At 44.9% G+C, this 17,283-nt stretch overlaps 1 protein-coding gene across 1 annotated transcript in view; it reads left to right on the top strand.

The window, feature by feature from the left end:
• Positions 1-17,283, top strand: part of NAT10 (N-acetyltransferase 10) — a 47,513-nt gene that overhangs the window by 4,425 nt on the left and 25,805 nt on the right. Inside the window, exons 2-11 of the mRNA XM_084851666.1 lie at positions 1,145-1,267; positions 4,189-4,280; positions 5,093-5,264; positions 6,813-6,935; positions 9,012-9,073; positions 10,248-10,362; positions 11,786-11,893; positions 12,235-12,368; positions 12,873-12,966; positions 15,492-15,590. Coding sequence (XP_084707792.1) covers positions 1,160-1,267; positions 4,189-4,280; positions 5,093-5,264; positions 6,813-6,935; positions 9,012-9,073; positions 10,248-10,362; positions 11,786-11,893; positions 12,235-12,368; positions 12,873-12,966; positions 15,492-15,590 — 1,107 coding nt within the window. The 5' untranslated portion in view covers positions 1,145-1,159. The remainder of the gene's footprint in view (positions 1-1,144; positions 1,268-4,188; positions 4,281-5,092; positions 5,265-6,812; positions 6,936-9,011; positions 9,074-10,247; positions 10,363-11,785; positions 11,894-12,234; positions 12,369-12,872; positions 12,967-15,491; positions 15,591-17,283) is intronic.

The following is a 17,283-nucleotide window of genomic DNA, read 5'->3' as shown; positions in this document are numbered from 1 at the left end:
AGTCGTGCCTTCTCATGAGGAAGGCACTATTGGTGCTTTCACTGGGAAAGGCCCAAATAGCCTCGATTCACTACAGTTTCTAGTGTTTCATGCTAGCTTCTGTTCCTGTCCATTTTCTTGGCATCTGCAAAGACCATTAAAAGATCACAGTTGTACCCATGGAAGATTCTAAGGCTTCTGGTTGCTACAATGCTGGAGACATCTATACCTAGATATCTGAAATTTCCCTCCTTCCTTGCTCCGAAATAAGGCTGGCGCCTAAAACTTTGTTGCTTGCTGCCCCTGTCATGATAATGCCTGCAACATTTGCTTGTGTGATGTTCCTGTGGGGTGATGAGTCTAAGGCTGCAATCCTAAACACGCTCACTAGGGAGTAAGCCCCATTAGACACAATGGAACTTTCATTTGTGGAAACGTGCATAGGGTTGCACTGGAACTTGTATTATTTATTATTTTTATTTTATTATTTAATTTATTAATCGCCCATCTGGCTGGTCACCCAGCCACTCTGGGCGATGTACAACATACAACAAAACAATAAAATTCTACAATAGAAACATTTTCTAAAATACCCTAATCCACCCCAAATGCCTGCCTGAACAGCCACGTTTTTAATGCACGACGGAAGCTCATTAAAGAGGGGGCATGACGGAGTTCCCTAGGGAGGGAGTTCCACAGAGTGGGGGCCACTACAGAAAAGGCCCTCTCCCTCGTCCCCACCAGTCTAGCTGTCCTGGCTGATGGGACAGAGAGAAGGCCATCCGAGTCTGATCTTGTTAAGCGGCCTGTTTGGTGCTGCTGGAGGCGCTCCTTAAGATAGGCTGGGCCGGAACCATATAGGGTTTTAAAGGTCAAAACCAACACCTTGAATTTGGCCCGGAAAACAACTGGTAACCAGTGCAACTCCTTCAGCACTGGAGTGATGTGATCTCGCCGGCGGCTGCCTTTAATTTACTGATTCGGAAAACATTCCAGAAGTAAGGGTAAGAGAGAGCTTCTTTGAGTTGCTGAGTGGGTAGTATTCCTGCAGTAAGGCTGAGAAATAAAATCTTTGGATGAAAAATCGTTGTCATTTGGCCGTGAACTGTTATCGCCATCTTAAGTGCTTGGGAGTCAATGAACTGAGTTGCTGTGATCTCTACAGGATTGTCTGCTGAACATGCAGCGCAAGAAAGTGGATAATCGCATTCGGATACTGATCGAGAATGGAGTGGCTGAGCGGCACAGGACACTCTTTGTTGTAGTGGGGGATCATGGCAAAGATCAGGTGAGGTGTAGCCCGGACTGTTTGGACTAACTTTTCTGTAATATATATTATAGCCTTTTCCCAGGTGTGTCTGCAGGTGCTGTGATGTGTTTGTGTAATGTGCTGGTTTCTCATGTGGGGGAGATTTATGCAGGCAATGGATGGATAGGCCCAGGCCATTGTGGATGTGCATGTGTTTCCTTCCTTATAGCTTGGAATCTCCCATCATAATCTAATCAGCCTTGTAAATAAGCCCACCAACATTACTAGCCTGCAGTTTTATTTACTAGCCTGCTGGGAGAAGGGATGGAGAGCCGCATTTCTGTGTTCGGAGCAGAGGAAGGTGCTTCTGTTCTCCAGCAGCCTGCTCAGTTTCTATGCTGCACATAGAGGACAGGTGGAGTTCTTTATCCCTCTTCTGCTGGCCTGCTCACTTGCCTGCATGCAATTCCTGGTCAACTACAGCAACTAGGCTAGTTCACACGATCAGTTCCCAGTGATTCCCCCCACTTGTAACCTATCCATATGTATGTGTTAATATGAAGGAAGCATGTGCAATATTTTCCATCACCATTAATCATTGTTGAACATAAAATGGGTGAGGAACCTATGGCCCCCTAGATATTGTTGGACTCCAAATCCTGTCAGTCCCAGCCAGCTTGGCCAGTGGTCAGGGATGATGGGAGCCAGAGGGCCACATGTTCCCTACCCCAGCATAAAAGCATCACCGTGTTTATGGAAATCTGTCTGCTTGTTGCTGGTTCATATAGGAAATATGCCTTGTGATTGTAGGCAAATGTGTACACTGCCAAGGACCATCACCTGAGGAAATTTCAGTGGCAGACAATACTTTGGGATTTGGGCCTTTAGGTATAAATGGCCCCAGTGCATGGTTCACCCAGTGAATGATCTGGGAGTTCCTGATGCTTTAGCATTGTTGAATCTAACTTGTTGGTGGTGTTCGATCCAGTCCCATCTGTAACACATGTTAGCTTCAATAATGCTTACAGCATCAGGCCTGAAGACTATACATGAAACCACTGTGAGAGATTGTCTGGAATGTTGTGGTTTGGTGCCACCAGTGTGCTGACGGCACCCAACTGTGTTTCTCCTTTCCATCCAAATCCAAGGAAGCTGTTCTGGTTCTAAATTGTTGCCTGATGTTGGTAATGGACTGGATGAGGGCAAACAAACTGAGGCGTAATCCAAACAAGACAGAGGTGCTCCTGGTCAGTGGAAAGGCAGATCAGGGAATAGGGATTCCCTATTCACCCTGTGCTGGATGGGGTTGCGCTCCCGCTGAAGACTCAAGTTCACAGTTTGGTATACTCTTGGACTTGGCCCTGAACCTGGGTGCCCAGGTCTTGGTGGTGGCCAGGAGTGCGTTTGCACAGCTGAGGCTAGTCTGCCAACTGCACCCATTCCTAGAGACGTCAGATCTGGCCACAATCACACATGCCTTAGTTACATCTTGTTTGGACTGTAATGCGCTTCACTTTGGGCTGCTTTTGAAAACTGTTCAGAAGTTTCAGGTGGCCCAGAATGCTGCGGCCAGACTGTTGACCGGGGCTGGTTATAGGGAGTACGTGGCTCCCTTGTTACAACAGCTCCACTGGCGACTGGTCTGTTTCCGGACAGAATTCTAAGTGCTGGTTATGACCTATAAAGCCCTGTATGGCTTGCGACTAGGCTACCTGAAAGACCACCTTCTCCCATACGAGCCTGTCTGGTCCTTAAGATCATCTGGAGAGGCCTTTCTTTCGAGACTGCCACCATCAGAGGTGCATTTGGTGGTAGCATGAGAGAGGGCCTTTTCGGTAGCTGCTCCCAGGCTGTGGAACTCCCTCCCAAGGGAGGCCAGGTTTGCTCCCTCTCTGCTGTCTTTCAGCCAGCAGGCAAAGATCGCTTTATTCATGAAGGCCTTTGGCTTGTAAGTGGGTCTGTGAGTTGGGTGCTGTTTTATTCAGTAATTGTTATGTCTTTATTGACTTTGAATGTGTTTAATTGTTTTAATCTGTTTTAAATTGTTTTTGTAAGGTGCCTGGAGTGCCATTTTTTTGGTAGAAAGGTGGGGTATACATCAAATAAATAAATGAATACAAAGAAGAGAATGTATGAATGTGTCTGTGTGTATACAGTTTGTATAGCTTTGTTTGTGCCTTTTTATATGAGGTAATTTGACACAGGAATAACGAAAGAACTTAGGGTGGCATCCAGTTAACTTCTCCCACTGATGGAATGGCTTCTGTCAGCAGAATTGGGAGGAGGGTGATCCCCCCCCCCGACATGTCTTCAGGATTTGTGCTAAAGGGGTGGGGGACCCTCCAGAGCAGGTTTGCAAGGAGCGGGGATAGGAGGGGAAAGCCGCATTGCATGAGCGAACGTCCTCTCGCACAATGTCGGATTTCACCCTTAGCAAAACTGAGTGGGAAAAATACTGCTTTAATTAAGTCCTTTTAAGAGACGTCTTTGAGTAAATTTGCTTTCGTTTAAAAAAAAAAATCTTGGGCCCAAAGCTTTCTGTCATGAGTGTTTTTATTTTATTTTTTTCATGCCCCATACTCTGTCTTGCAGAGCAATCAAAGTTTCTGTGTCAGCCAACAGTTTCTGTGTCAGCCAAAGTTTCTGTGTCAGCTTCCCCAACCTGGTGCTCATCAGATGTGTTGGACTGTAACTCCCAGCATCCCTCAGCCAGCCATGCTGGCTCCTAGTATCCCCCATGTTGCCTGGGGAATTCTGGGAGTTATAGTTCAAAACTTCTGGAGAGTACCAGCGTGAGGAAGGCTGTTCTGTATGAAAGTTCTGCCACTTCTCCCAAAATGGAAATTTAGGCAGAGCATAAGTATAATTCTAACCTGTGAAGTTTTCCCAGTTGGATTCCCCGATGTTTTACTTGCCTTTCTGCAGAACTAATAATCAGTTTCTTTATCATCACTTGGCAGGTGGTCATACTCCATCATATGTTGTCTAAAGCAGCTGTAAAGGCTAGGCCGTCGGTGTTATGGTGTTATAAGAAAGAGCTGGGCTTTAGCAGGTAAAAACATTTGCATGTTCTCCTTTTTTCTTCTTTTTTTTCTTTTAAATTGGTGTCATAACTCTGTGGGGAAGCTTCAAGTTATAAACCCTTGCATGCATTTTAATTGTTTTGCTAGCTGTTAGCAAATATGTCTCTGTTTTAGGGCAGGCGGGGGGGGGAAAGTAATTACACCTTTCAGCTTATCGGAATGAATATAGAACAGTTCTGGGAAAAGTTTTGATGGCTTCCTCCACTATTTCTGGCTAAGCCAGACATATCTCTTTCCTGTCTTAGGGTGGAATCATATACATGTTCCCCAGGACTGGCTGGGGAATGATGGGAGTTGTAGGACTTTTTCTGTCTAAACATGCATAGGATTCCATCCTTAATTTCTCATCTTGTTTGCTTAGTCATATCAGTACTTTCTTTATTGCTATGCCAATTCTCCCTTGCTGCCTTATGCTTGGAATTCCCTTCCAGAACTATCATGCGTGCACATACACACACCCTTCAAACTTCTTCTCAAACCTACTCTTTCCGTTAAGCTACTGTTGCTTTTTACAGTCTTCATCCCCAGTCACAAAGAAGTCTAAATATGTATAACTGCACATGTTCCCGTCAGCTCCTCCGTCATGAGATTAGAACCAGATTGATAACACTTCTGATCAAAATTTTTAAGGCAGCAAACCTATGCACACTTACCTGGGAGCATGCCCCAGTGAACACAGTGGGACTTAACTCTGAATAAACTTGCACAGGATTGCACTGTAAGGTTGATCATTTCCCCAATGGGGCTGTCTAATTTAATTTATCCCCCCTTCTCCCTGCAGCCATCGTAAGAAAAGGATGAGACAGTTGCAGAAGAAGATTAAAACTGGAATGTTAGATCTGAAGCAAGATGACCCCTTTGAGTTGTTTGTAGCAGCCACAAACATTCGTTACTGTTACTACAATGAGACACACAAAATTCTTGGGAATACTTTTGGCATGTGTGTACTCCAGGTAGGAAGATGTTTGTTTGCTTATTTATTTAAAGCATTTTTATCCCACTCCTCAGCCAAAAAGGGTCCTAGGGTGGCTTACACACAATAAAAACAAGACAGTCCCTGCCCACAGGTTCACAATCTAAAAATACGTGACACAAAAGGAAAAAGGGATGGGGAGGGGAGAAGAGAAAAGCAAATAGTCTTTCAGCAGGGCTGGTGGAACAGCCCTGCTTCCCATGTCCTCTTCCTCTGCTGTTAATGGCTGCTGGTGCTGACAGTTGAGGGAGAAGCCTGATGAAGGTTGCAGATTTAGGGGACACAACCCATCTTTATTCAGGAAGATGTTCCAAATAGGGAAGCCTCTTTTTGCAAGTTGTTTGGGCAGGTTGCATGCTCCTTATATCAGCTTCATCCGAGTTGGCCATAATGCAGCAGGTATCTGCACTCACAAAGCTAGGGTTATTTTTTTTACAAAGCATTTTCTATATTGTATTACTAAAATAACCTATAATGAAACTTCTACAAAATACAGGTCATATTTGGATGATCATAGTTCAGCTTAATGCAGAATTCTCCAATTAACTATCATTTCCCTTTTTGTTTGAACTCTTTACCAGCTTTGGAGCAAGCCAGGACCTTAAACAATGTATTGAAGCTCGTTTAAGATCCTGGCTTGTTCCAAAATTGATAACCATAGTTTCCTGGTTCAGAGGAAAAGGGAAACGGTGATTAAATGAAAACATCTACATTGTATTCCGGTGTGCTATGAAGGGAGGAGCAGGAGACAGCATGTGTGGGCAAAAGGGCTGTTCATAACCCTTAATAGGCCAAGATATGATTGTCTGAACCAGGCCATTGTATTGGAAATTATTGCGCAACTCTGTTTGCATAAGAATAATGGCAGTGTGTACTTGTCAATTAATACAGATAAAACTGTCAGCAAACATCTCCAAGTGGATTAAATTAAGCAACTCTCCGGAATAGGTTGTCCTCCCCCTTCGCAATCAACAGCACAGAGAGTTAAAGCTTCAGGCTGTTACGTCTTTATTTTGCTAAAGACTAACCTTTCTACAAATGCAGATTCAAGGAAGCTCGCAGACTGCTCCAGGTCCTAAACAACTAATCTGCGATCTTTAATCAGAGAAGATGAACTGGGGGGTAGTGAAGTTGCCGACAGTTTGCCCATGAACCTCACAGCCATAGCTGCTTCACAGTGATGCCCCTCCCTTAGGGTGGCTCCCTCCTACGTTGGCTTCTAAGAGTGGCTATCTTGACGGAGCGTCTGAGCTCTGTCTCTAACTTTTCCCGCTTTGCTTTGCAATGCACCCTAGCATCTCTCAAGTCACACCCCTCTTCCTCCTCCTTGGAAACTTGAGTTCTCATGGTGGAAGGAGGAGGTAGCGACTCAGCCTGGGCCATCTGTTTGAGCAAAGCTGGTGGTGGTGGGGCAGTGGGGAGGACTTTGTTATCGTTTGCGTTCTGGACAGTGCTGATAGTATCGGTACAGTAGATGTGCAGCTGACCTGAAGGCAACATGTTGATTTTTCTGCATCATCTCCTTTAGGACTTTGAAGCCTTGACACCCAATCTGTTGGCTAGAACAGTGGAAACTGTGGAAGGTGGGGGCATAGTTGCGATTCTTCTGAGAACAATGAACTCCCTGAAACAGCTCTACACCATGACCATGGTATAGTACTCAGCAGCTTTTATTTGTGCTTAACAGCGAGCTGGCTGGCTCTTCTGTCAAGGAAGGTCCCAGCGCTCAGTGGGACTTCACAGGTTCTGCACCAAAAGGTCCTGGGTTTAATCCCTGGCACCTCCAGAGGTCGCTGGTGAAGAGAAAGACCTCTTATCTGAGATCCTGGCAAGCTGTCAGAGTACCAGCAGCACGAGATCAAGAAACAGTCCAGTCTCATATAAGGCAGCTTCTTACGTTTCATTTTAAGTGTACAACTTGACTAGGGGCTTGTGCATACTTGACTTTGTTTTGGTACAGAATCGCCACAAATTGGTGACTTGAGGTAATGATAGAGCTTCATATGAGCTTTTTGGTCCAGGCATCTCTTTATCGTGCTGAGACTTGGCCTTGGAATGTATTTATTTAGGGCGCAATCCTATCGGGATGCCCATCAGCCTCCGAACTTGGAGTATGACTGGCATCCCATGCAGAACAGGAGGAGAGCGGAGGCATTCTGTGTCTCCAGGCTCCTCTCACTCTGTATTTTCACTAGACGGGCTTTTTGCCCATCTAGCTGGGGCTCTTGGGACAGGATGGTAGGAAGCTGGGGAGGCCAGAGGATTCCTTGTAAGCCAGCCACCCCAGTTCACTCCCCGCCCACAGAACTGCCCCCTTTCCCTTCACTCTGAGGTCACCTTTGCAAGTTCGGCGAGGCAACTGTCATGGTTCTCTCCACGCCAGCTGCAAGGGGCAGGGACGGGGAGCTCAGATCCAGGAATCCGAGCTATCTGATGGCCCCCCAGACGCTGTCTGAGGGCCATAGGATTCCTCTCTTAGTGCATTTCTTAGCCTCCTTTCAAGACTACAGTCTTCCCAAGGTGGCTTACAATATATCCATGGGAAGAATGGCTGAAATAAACTGTATCTCTCAGCCTATTTAGAATGCCTTCTGTACCTACTAGAGTTACCAGGGGTTGTGGTTGGTGGTTTCTTTCTAGCAGGCTTTCTCTGCATGTAACAGCTGTGAAACAAGCGATCCAGCAGGTGGAGTTTTCAGCCTGGAGACAGAGTGATATGAAAAGCTTTAGCTGCTGAATTTCTACTAGTTGTGAAGGCCTTGAAAGTTCAAGTGCCCTGCCAGAGAATTTAATTGACCACAGGGATCATGACTGAAAGGCAGCAGTTAGTCCCCATGCAGGATTCCAGGCAGGCTTGTGCCTTAAGCATCTGCTTTCCACATTGCATTTTTAAGAGTCGTATTTAGAAAGTACTCAAAGATGTGTGGTCAAAAGTAACAATGTGTGCTTGGGGAAACTGGTCATTTATAGCAGGGGTGCAGAAGCTCTTTCATCCCAAGGGACAAATTCCATTTCAGAGAAGCTTTCAGGGGCCGCATTCCAGTAGTGGGAGGAGCCAGAGGCAAAATGGGTGGGGCCCAGAATACAAAAAAGCATAGTTTAGTTTACAGCTCTTCCTGCCAGGAACTGAGCCTTAGGAGAGGCATTTCAACCTTTTAGAATGGAGAAAAAAACTGCACAAAAGCCAAGAAACCACAAACAGTTGGTGTTTGAGGGAAAGGAGATGGGGTGAGAGGGAGGGGGACACCCAGAGGGCCAGATTGGGACCTCCGGAGGGCCAGATTTGGTTCCTCGGTCTGAGTTTCTGCATCACTGATTTAGAGCCTTCATAAATATGCCTATAAAGACCGAGGGTAGGGAATGTAAAATGGGAAGTAGCCTTTATTACTCCAGAGCAGTCTCCCCCAACATAGTGCCTTCCAGATGTTTGGGGCTGCAGCTCCCATCAGCCACAGCCAGTGGTCAGGGATGATTGGCGTTGTAGTGGAAAACCTCTGGAGAGCACTAGGTTGGGGAAGGCTGCTCCAGAGTAAGAACACAATGGGAATTAGAAGAGATAAACATGAAACGTTTAGAATACAGGTGGTGAAATACAGGTATTGGAAGGTAGCACAGCCTAACTAGGGACAGCGTGATTCTTGGCAGCTCTGTGCAGCGTCCTCTGACTCTTGTTGTTAGCTTCAAGACGATCCTTGGGGTTTCGTCTGAATAACACTTCCTTTTCCAGGATGTACACTCTCGCTACCGGACAGAGGCGCATCAGGATGTCGTGGGCAGATTTAATGAAAGGTAGGCTGTGCGTTTATTTTGAGCACACAAACTAGCAAGTGTGTGCATTCGTGGGAAGTGCGTCTGCTTGCCTGGCTGAGTGAACTGTTCATTCTGGTCAGAGAAGCGGTTCCGCATCTGCCAAAGTGTTTGCTGTACTGAGGAATTGCATATCCAAGTGTAGCGATGATCATGAAGGTGAAGGTTTTTAGATGCTCAAGCACTGCTGATGTAGACTTCCTTGCAGTGCGGCAGATTACTAGCTAAGTCGATGGACACTACATGCATTTTTGTAATTTAGAGGTGAGATTTTCTCATAGCGTACTCGTTATTGTTGTGCTGTGTTGGCCTCTTGTGTTCAAGAGGTCACCTGTGGGACTGAATGATCTGTAATTAGGGAGTGCACAACTAGTTCTTCAGCATGTATGTCATGATTGTGCACAGGAATGGCTGTGCACAGACTTTCAAGGGAATAGGGGCTAATATACAATAATAAAATTTCTGCTCTGTGGATTCACTTAGACCAGCCTCCCCAAACCGGGTAACCTTCAGATGTGTTGACTGCAACTCCCATCATCCCCAGCCAGCGTGACCAATGGCCCTGGTGTCTGGGGATCATGGGAGCTGCAGTCCAACACATCTGGAGGGTGGGGTGAGTGGGGAAGCTGACTTAGACATTAATGCTCTGCCAAACCCTTATATTTATATTTTGGAAAGTCGCCTATACAAGGGGTGAAATGGTCCACAACATGTCTAGATGCATATCGAGAAATGTGGCTTAAGTTGATAAACCGTTGGAGTCTTTGGTGTTCCTTTTTGTCCCCCCAAATTGGTATCCCCAGTAAACTTGGCTACCTCACTACTCACCCTTAACTCCTGATCATTTATGAACAAGTTCAAAAGCACTGGTCCCTCCCCGTACAGATCCTTTAGGGACCCTACTGGGACTGATGGGAGCTCTAGTCCCAAACATGTGGAGGGTACCAGGTTAGGGAAGGCTTGTACAGAACCTAGTTATACAGTCTGGCATCATGTGCCTTCCCACAACGCTTCTCTCCGTCACTATATCCAGAGGTTGATATGTTCCATGCAGATGAGCTGTGGGAGGAGTAATAATATGTGGGGTGAAAACAAATCCATTTCATCACCAGAGTGATGCTGGTACTGTACTCTGTTCTCTTGTTTCATTGCACAGGTTCATTCTGTCTCTGGCCTCTTGCAAGACCTGCATGGTAGTTGATGATCAGCTTAATATCCTCCCAATCTCTAGCCATGTTGCAAACATATCCGCTATCCCACCCCAGTCTCAGGTAAGCACACTTTTGATAAAAGTTGAGACTTTTAAAGTAAAACACATGCAGAGAGACCCCCTTGGCTTCCTTTTGTGCTGCTTCTAAAGGGTGCCTGTTTCTAAAGACGTATTTGTTTAACCAAGAATTTGCTGATTTTAATGCCTAGCTTTGTTAGATTCTGTTTTATTGTGGATTTTGATCTCAATGGTAGTTGTTGTTTTAACTAATGTTGTACAGTGCCCTGGAATTTGTTATTGAAGGGCAATATATAAATATTTGAAATAAGATTGCTAATTGGGACTGGGTGATATGTGCACATTACGCCAGTGCTCTCCCATCTTGGTTGGAGGGTGCTGATGCACTCACATCTTCTTGTGGCTTCCTGGTCAATAGCTGGTTGTTCACTGTGTGAGCAGAATGCTGGACTAAATGGACCCCTGGTTTGATCTAGCTTGGCTCTTCTTATGTTCTTATTGGCTCCTAGTCAGTTTCCAGACCCAGTTCATGATGCTGATTTTGATATTTCAGGCCTGTCACAGCTGTCTCTCTCCCTGACCTTGAGATCTTCTTTGGAGGTCCTGCTCACTTCTACTGAGTGAGGAGCAGCAGGCAGCTATGGGAGAGAGGGGCTTTTTAGTGGTGGTACTTTGGCTGCGGAATGCTCTCCTGAGAGATGCTTGCCTGATGCCAACCTTGGTTTCATTTTGGTGCCAGGCAAAGCCCTCCATATCTTCCCAGGCCTTCAAATCTGTCTTAGCTTTAAGCTGTTTTTAACTACTGTTTTATGCTTTATTTTATTGTTGAATGTATTTCTTGTTATGAACTGCTCTTCGTTATGGAAATCTTTGTTATACGGTAGCCTATAAATACTAAAAAATAAATTGCTCTTTACTTTTTCTTTTCTTACTCATGCCATAATCCTTAATTTTTAACATTGTCTTTGGACTACTGTAATAGAAATAAAATCTGCAATTTTTCCGGAATGGCTTCCTGCAATTATGCCCTCTTCCCTATTATTTGTCTTCACAGGCAGCTGTACTAGTGACATTAAACTGGGATTGACATTATTCCAGTCCATTAGTAGAGAAGTTACTAGAGGATGGTGGTTATTTATTAAAGCTGCTAGTCTGTCTGTTTTGATGATTAATGTTTGCACTCTTGAAATAGATAATCCAATATTCTGGATAATCTAGTTTTGCTTCCTTAGCATACTTGTAGATACTTTGAATGTGAAGACTTTGAGAGAGAATGCCGCACTGTTCTTATGATGCATATCCCTTAAGTTTGATCAGCATCGGTTGTTCAAGGCTGCAGTAAATGTTCACTTGCCCAACCTCCACTGAAATGAACTAGTGCTGGCAAACTTCCCATGGATTGTACCCAATCTTTGCATTAAAGATTGCACTATTTTTGCTGTAGACAACTCTTTTCTTGCTCGTAGGAGGATAGCCTGAGTCCTCAGGATATGGAGCTGAAGGAACTAAAGGAGAGCCTCCAAGATACACAGCCTGTAGGAGTGTTGGTTGATAGCTGTAAAACTTCGGACCAGGTTAGTATTTCACTCAAACTGGAATGAGATGGACATCCGATGATGTAGCTATTTGAGCGCTTTGCCCCCAAATGAAGCCCAAGTTGGTGCGGAGAGACAGTATATGAGGGGAAGGAAAAATATCACTAGCCATTGGAGATGTTCCTTCTCCCCCAATATGTATGGTTTTATGTATGAAAGTGGTGCCTAATAGAACACATCAGCACCAAAGTAAATTTGCACAGTTCCTATTAATGTCTTCCTTCTTCCTATTTTATTTCTATTTTCATTGTATTCCTTCCCTCTTATGGTTTTGTCCAGCCAAAATAATCTGTCCTGATTGCTTGTTTCCTCGCTGCTAGGCAAAAGCAGTTTTGAAATTCATTGAAGCCATTTCTGAGAAGACGCTAAGGAGCACCGTGGCTTTAACAGCTGCCAGAGGACGTGGAAAATCAGCTGCCTTGGGACTGGCTATAGCTGGAGCAGTGGCTTTTGGGTAAGTTACTCCTGAGCATTTTAAAAACAGATTTGGGTGGGTGGGGTTCTTTTGTTGAAAGTCAAACCAAAGATAATTTACAGAATTGGAATCTCCAAATACGTCTGAAAACAACTCACTAAGTAGTAGTGAAAAACACTCAAGCGAACTTATGATTGTTCTCTGAGGCCAAGTTATGAGGTAAAATGGTGTAGTGATTAGACTGCTAGCCTTGGATGTGAGAATCGTAAGTTCTAATCACTGCTCCTCTTGAAACAAACTGAGAATCTGTGGGCCTAACCACCTCCTGATGTTGTGAGGGTTCAATGTCTTTCAAGATCTTTGAAGGTTCTTGAAAGAAAAGTCTCTTAAGACTTGAGATACTTTATAACGGTGATATATTTTTAAAAAATCAGTCAAATATTTTGAAGCTTTTACAGCATGCTAAACAATTGTATCTACCGTTTCAATAGATTAAACGGTTGTAAAATCAGTATCCTTCCTTCCCCTCTCTCTTTTTTGTAGCTACTCCAACGTTTTTGTCACATCTCCCAGTCCAGATAACCTTCACACTCTCTTTGAATTTATATTTAAAGGCTTCGATGCTCTACAGTATCAGGTAACATGAACAGATATTTTCTGGTTCCACAGGATCCCTTTGCGTGAGTGGAATGCAATTCTGCTCATACGACGTTCACCCCACCCCGCATTTCCACCAGTTCCCCTCTTCTTTCAGCTACATATGCATATGACACAGCATTCGGTGGGGGGGCAGGAACCCTCAGGAGTAGCCCTTTTAGGGGTGCGAGTGGCTGCAGCCACAATGAGAAGATGGGAAACCCTGTTGTGAGAGCAGAATTCTGCCTGTGGTTCTCTGGATTAAATCCTAGCTGTGGAGCAATTTTGGAGAGCCATACCTTCCACTAACCTCTGAAACAATAACTAGATATCAAGGGTTTTTTTGTATCAGACAGATAAAATAACAACCATACGCAGCTGAATCTATGGGCTGTATCCAATGGTGTTGGGTTATCAAAGGACTCAACAGTGCACCAGGGAGATTTTCCCTTCCCGATGCAGCTCCCTGCACTTCCTGAACCAGCTTTGGAGGGCTGGGGGACACTTGGGCAAATTTGGGGGGGTACATGGGTACAGGGTGGAAGAGAGGAACAGGAAGTCCTGTCAAAGCGGAAGTCAGCTTGCATGATGTTGGGTGTCGCCCAGAGTGTTTCGCAATAGCTTGAACCAACCACTGGTCTTTACAAACCAAAAATGTTATGAAGTTAGATCATTATATGTGATGTGACAGACCTCAATCAAAGATTGTTAATTTAGATGTAATCCTAATTGTTACAAGCACAATAGATTAAGAAACTCTTCATGTTAGGTGGCAGAACCTCTTTTAATCTTGTGTCAACCATTTTGTAAGCCCACACTGCTGAGTATAATTTAAAGCACTTAATATGCTGCCCTTCTGAGGACATTTCTGAATACTCAAGCCCTGGGATTTTATTTCGCTTATTATTCATGGGATGTTCTTAAGCCTTCTTCTCCTTCAAATGTAAGCTTTTACCTTAAATAAGGGCACAATCCTATGCGGATAGGCGGCCGCCTCCAAATTCAGAGGTGACCGCCTCTCCATTGCAGGGCAGGAGAAGCATGGAGGGGATCATTCGCTCCGTGCTTCTCCTGCCCTGCATTTTCGGATAGAAAGCCAATTACAGCTATCTAGCCATGGGTGGGTGGAGCAGTGGAGGAGGCTGCCAGACGGCACATTGGATGTGTCATACAGGCATTTCCGCCCCGGAACTCCCCCAGACACGCCCCTTTTCAACCGTTCCGCACTCCTCTTGTGAGGGCAGAGCATGAGGTTATTCCGCGCTGCCTGCGAGGCAGCGTGGCAGGTGGGGAAGGTCGGTTCCCAGAAAATCAGATATCCTATGGTCATCTAGCCGCTGACTAGCGGCCATAGGATTGCTCCCTCCACTGTCTTTCACAGTGTATGCAAGACCAGAATGAAGTGAATGGCATAGCTTTAATGTTCTGTTCAGTAAATTAGGCAATCCTGTGCATGGTTACCTAGAAGTAAGCCCATTGAACAGAGTGGGACTTGCTGTGCTGTAAACCTGCATGGGATTTTACTGTTAGCTGGGTTAAACTGATCAGCCAGTTGAAACAGGTTTTACATCTTGTTTTTCTTTTCATGGAAGATACAGCTAGTTTCTCTGCTACGAAACACACAGGGAGAGATGGCTTTATGGTTTGAAAGATCATTTTCAATTAATTGCCTGAATAGGGATCCCTCGGTGTGTTTGCTTGCGGAAAGTAGCACCAATGACCATTTTCATGGAGTATCAATATTGCTGGTCTAGCAGTTAACCCATTGGGTGCTTCTAGTCATATGCGCCGTGCTTGTGTTCAGCACCTGTGTGCATCAGACACCGAGTGGGGCCATGTTAATTGTGCTTTACTGACCCCTTCTAGAGCTTGCTGTAACGTATAAATCCGCCTCCCCCAGCCTTGGCCCCTCCAGATGTTGTGGATTACAACTTCCGGCATGTTGGCTAAGACATGCTGGGAGTTGTAGTCCAGCACATCTGGAGGGCCCAAGGTTGGGGAAGGCTGGTATAAATGGTGTAGCTGTATGTACAGTCAGTGGAGGCTGGTGGCTCCGATGTCATTGGGCAGTGAATCCGCTCCAGCCTTCAGTCAGAACTGTAAAGGAGTTTCAAGGTTCTTTGTGCTTTGGATAGCTCCGTTGCAGTTCTGACTGAAACCCGGAGCAGATTTACTGCCCCACTGACATCGGAGCCACCAGCCTCCACTGAATGCACCCTAAAACTTGCATATGTCAAAGAATACTTGATTGATTAACACCAGCGTGGTGGGGTGGGGGTAAAAGTTTGCGTTTACTGGGCCTTCCCATGTTGTAATCTTTATGTGATGCTTACAAATTACAGGGAAGATGTAGGTATAATGGGCAGATGAAATCCTGCTTCCCCACCATGCACCGTTTGTACAAACTGTAGATAGTAGTTAAAATAGCAGTTGGAAAGAGAAAATTCTTTCGCTTTAAAAGAAATGTACCATGTGCTAGGTAGTGTTTTATTTGGTTCTCATATTGCTTATGTTTGTTTTTTTCAGGAACACTTGGATTATGAGATTATTCAGTCTCTCAACCCTGAATTTAGCAAGGCAGTTGTCAGAGTGAATGTGTTCAGAGAACATAGACAGACTATTCAGGTAGATAAGCTTTGATAAAAAATCTTCTTTCTGTTTTCCCTTCAACATATATGGACAAATGGTTAGTTCCTGGGAAGCTCCAAGGGCTATAACGTCTTTGCAAAAACTAGGCAGGGGTGCTTATCCCCAGTCAGATTAGCTTTACTATGGCAAACCTCTCCCTCTTCAGTGACTTCTGCATGTTTTGGAAGCCGCAAGATACATCAGTTGCTGGCTTTCTGGTGTAGTGGCAAGAGTGTTGGACTGGGAGCTGGGAGATCCGGGTTCTAGTCCCCACTCAGCCATGGAAGTTCACTGGGTGACTTTGGGCCAGTCACACACTCTCAGCCCAATCCACCTCACAGGGTTGTTGTTGTGAGGATAAAATGGAGAGGAGGAGGATAATGTAAGCCGCCTTGGGTTCCTTGCAAGAGGAAAAATGGCGGGGTATAAATGCAATAAATAAATAAATAAATAAATAAATAGATGTGGATGAATGTGCAAACTGCCTGTAGCCCCGGGAGTGCTCTTTTTTGTGTTTTTCCCCCCAGAGGTGCCAAAATATAATACATAATATATAATGTGGCTATGTGTAACGTAAAATGTGGCTATGCTATACTACACGTAGCTAAGGCCACCTAATGAATTTGTGGTAGAGGCATGATTTGTGCTGGGGACTTCTAGCTCATAGTGCTGTGTGTGTGTCCCTCTTAACCTCTATACTTTACTGGCTCCAGTATAGAAATCTATACTGAAATCAGTATAGCTGTGAATTCAGTCATCTGTCTAGGAACGGGTCCAGAAAGGTGGCTTATAAATATTTTAAAAGTATAGAATAGCTGCTGATACCTGCTTCTTGTTCCTCACGATACATGTCAAGCTGTTCAGTGACACATTCACACATCACGCTAAGCTTGCAATCCTAGCTTAATAAACCAGGATATGCACAAATAGCGTGCATACACATGCAGACCGTTTCCTATCTCATTGCTTCTTCCTTTGTACGAGGGGTAAAATAAACCAGGTTTCAGATACCAAAGTTTAAATCTTGGCCTCCGATCGTGGCTTGTTTGGAAGCAGTTAACCGTAGTTCCAGATTTGCACGTCTTTATTTACTTACAGCATTTTTACTCGGTTCTTCGGCCAAAAAAAGGTTCCCATGAGTGGCTTACCAAGATTAATAATAAGACAGTCCCTGCCCTCAGGCTTACAGTCTAAAAGACATGACAGAAAAGGAAAGGGGATTGGGAGGGAGGAGGAAAAAAACAAAGAAGCAAAACTCAGGCACCAGTTCACTCTAAAGTTCTTATAAGTGTTATTTCTGGCAGGGAAGGGTGAAGCAAGCTCCCTGCAGCTGTTCCTTCTCTGACTGATGTGTAGGGCTAGGTTGGTCTCCTCCTTGCTGGGATGTTCTTCCTGGGAGGAAGAGTGTGCAGCCTCCCAGTGGCCTTTGGTTCTCTGGCTGAAGGATGAGGCCAGAGTCTGCAGTCCCAGGGAACTGTCAGTTGGACCTCTGTGTTTCTTCTGGCATGGAGGGGTGAAGCAAGCTCCTTCAGCTGCTTCCTCATGGGAAGCTATGCTTAAGTTCTGAATCCTCGCTTGTTTTTCTATTCAAACTAAAGGAGGAGCGAAGTGGCTGAAAACAGGTTGCAGGTATCTGAATATTGCTCATGCATACAAGCCAGGATTTTTGGCTTCCTGTTATGTGCGAACT

The sequence above is a fragment of the Heloderma suspectum genome, chromosome 1 (genome assembly GCF_057233095.1).
Source record: "Heloderma suspectum isolate Gila_16-S chromosome 1, 16-S_ref, whole genome shotgun sequence".
Lineage (NCBI taxonomy): Eukaryota > Metazoa > Chordata > Lepidosauria > Squamata > Helodermatidae > Heloderma > Heloderma suspectum.
The sequence above is the reverse complement of the archived record's forward strand: the minus strand, read 5'-3'. Positions and strand labels throughout refer to the sequence as shown.